At 44.4% G+C, this 2,353-nt stretch overlaps 1 protein-coding gene across 1 annotated transcript in view; it reads right to left on the bottom strand.

Moving 5' to 3' along the window:
* Window positions 1-564: 564 nt before the first annotated feature.
* sel1l (SEL1L adaptor subunit of SYVN1 ubiquitin ligase) overlaps window positions 565-2,353 on the bottom strand; it is a 14,705-nt gene continuing 12,916 nt past the window's right edge. Inside the window, exon 21 of the mRNA XM_084439454.1 lies at window positions 565-2,220. Within this exon, the coding sequence (XP_084295580.1) occupies window positions 1,951-2,220 (270 nt within the window). The 3' untranslated portion in view covers window positions 565-1,950. The remainder of the gene's footprint in view (window positions 2,221-2,353) is intronic.

The following is a 2,353-nucleotide window of genomic DNA, read 5'->3' as shown; positions in this document are numbered from 1 at the left end:
AATAAATATAGAAATATATAAATGCATGTAAATAAATATATAAATGAGTCAATAAATAAGTTGGTTTTCATTTCAAAAGCATGTTTTTCATAATGCCACCTTTATTTCTGGACACTTAAATTTCATAATGCAACATTTCATAATGCAATGCCACATTTCCAATCCTTATATTCAAATGAATGGGGCGTGGTCATCTCTGATCAAAGCAACAGCACCATGGCACCTGGCACGGAATGAATTAGCCAATTTGTTCGGTAAAATCAACATCAATCAGCCAATAAGAAGCGTCGTACGAGTTGCTCCACTCCTGGGTCCAATTTTGTAAATCGGCCTGATCCCTGTGTCCACGTAGCTGGTAGCTACCTAGCTGACCCATGACGTCTGACCCGTGTCACGTGGATGGTGCTTGTGTACGGTGCATAGCCAGCTACCGCTGCCAAGCTCGCTCCGGTAGCTAGTTTGTTTTCTCCGCTAACTACCACTAGTTAGCTAGTTCCGCTAGCTAGTTCGCTCAGCTAGCTGTCCACTCACCACCCACCCACCCACACACCCTTAAAAGCGCTTGTAAAAAAAATACCCTGCACATCACACTATGAATGGAGCTATATCAACCATCTGACCAGGCGCCCTTCTGTATCTTTATTAGAATATAAAGATTGCCAATGTGGCATTGTATTATGAAATGTAGCTGAAAAAGTGGCTGGAATAAATAAAAACCTTTGAAATAAAAACCTATTTATTTGTTGACTCATTTATATTTACATTTATTTAAAGATATATTTATTACCTAATTTATTTATTTCCGGATTTATTTCATAGGCATATTTATTCATTTCATATGGATAGATTTATTTCTTTAATATTGGCACATTAGGAATTCCATATGAACCTAGCCTAACGTGTTATCATACTACAGAATAATGGAAGGAGTCTTTGTTTGTCTGTATTTCCATTTTCTTGAGGACCAGGCACTGTATGAAGTTGAAATTCAGCAGGTGTATTACTCCGGACCCAAGGAAGTGCAGTGTTGAGTGTGTTGTAGGGGGCACTGCACTAGTGAAGCAAATTCCTCAAGAACAACATGTTAAGAAAACATGTCTGTATTGAAAGAAAACGTTGACAAAAGTGTTTGAAGAAAAACTGTTCTTGCTAACAGCATATTAGCGTGGAAAGCTAATGTACATGAAACATGCAAAAGAAGCTTGATGAGCAATCATGTTTATGAACAGAATAAATAGAATGTTAGCTAGCTAACAAGACTTTCCATTGCCATATAATTTTCTGAAAGCACAGAGATGCTCATTTCTGTGTATTAGAATAAACTTGACTCCTGTTCTATTATTTATGTAGGACTGTTGGTACTCTTCGAGACTACTGTATCAAGACACTGAAAACGGTTTAAACCGGAAGAGTTTAAACCGCAACAAAACAAGAAAACAAAGTATTTCGGTCAATTTTGCAGAACCCAACTACTAAATCACAGACTTCGCCTCACTCGCAGGTAAGACGATGAATTTGAAAAACCATCCCGCTTCAATCTGGCGACCGTGTGGCAAATTCCGAAATGAGGACAATAATTCCTTTGACGTTACCCTGAGTCACAAGCTAAGAACTCCCAAGACTGCGTTGTCCTTCATACAGCCTCCGTTGTTGTGGAACTGTCAACCGACCTCCCATGATCCTTTCCTTAAGAGTGTTGGGGTCGGAAACTGTAGGGAGGAGAGTAGCCTGAATCGTTCAGTAGCCTAAATTGTCTTTTTTAGCATGCAGGACAGGGGAGAGTAGGTAAGCGATTCGGCTCAAGCTACCAGCTAGTTAGCATTACAGCTAGTTAGCATTACAGCCGGTCAGCTTGGAGCTTCCCTGTTTCATTAGAAGATAATGGATTAGGGCACATCACTGTCCCTTAGTCCCCAGTGCCCTTTTCTCTCTCTCTCTACGCTCCATCTCTCACTGTTGCTGCTCTGCTTCGGCCTCGGCCTGGTCCTGGGCCACGGGCTCAGCCTGGGCCTCGGGTTCCGCCTGCGCCTGCTCTTGGGGTGGCCTCGCTGGGGGAGCCGGGGCCGGCGTGGGGGGCCGGGGGGGCAGCACGGCCTGGTGCTGCCGCTGGCGGTAGGCGATCACCGTGCCCAGTAGCAGGGCGATGACGGTCATGAGGTAGAGGTCCCACTCCGGGCCCAGAAGCTGGTCCAGGTCCACCTGGGTGACGAGATCCTTCAGCTGGATGAGCGAGGTGGGGGAGGAGGAGGAGGGAGGTGAAAAGGGAGGAGGACATTAAGGAGGAGGGGGGAAGCAAGGGAGACAGAGAGGAGTAAGAACACATGAAGATGAGAGAGAGAGAGAGAGAGAGAGA

Source organism: Borostomias antarcticus (assembly GCF_949987555.1).
Source record: "Borostomias antarcticus genome assembly, chromosome: 6".
NCBI lineage: Eukaryota > Metazoa > Chordata > Actinopteri > Stomiiformes > Stomiidae > Borostomias > Borostomias antarcticus.
This window is presented reverse-complemented; position numbering and strand designations above follow the sequence as displayed.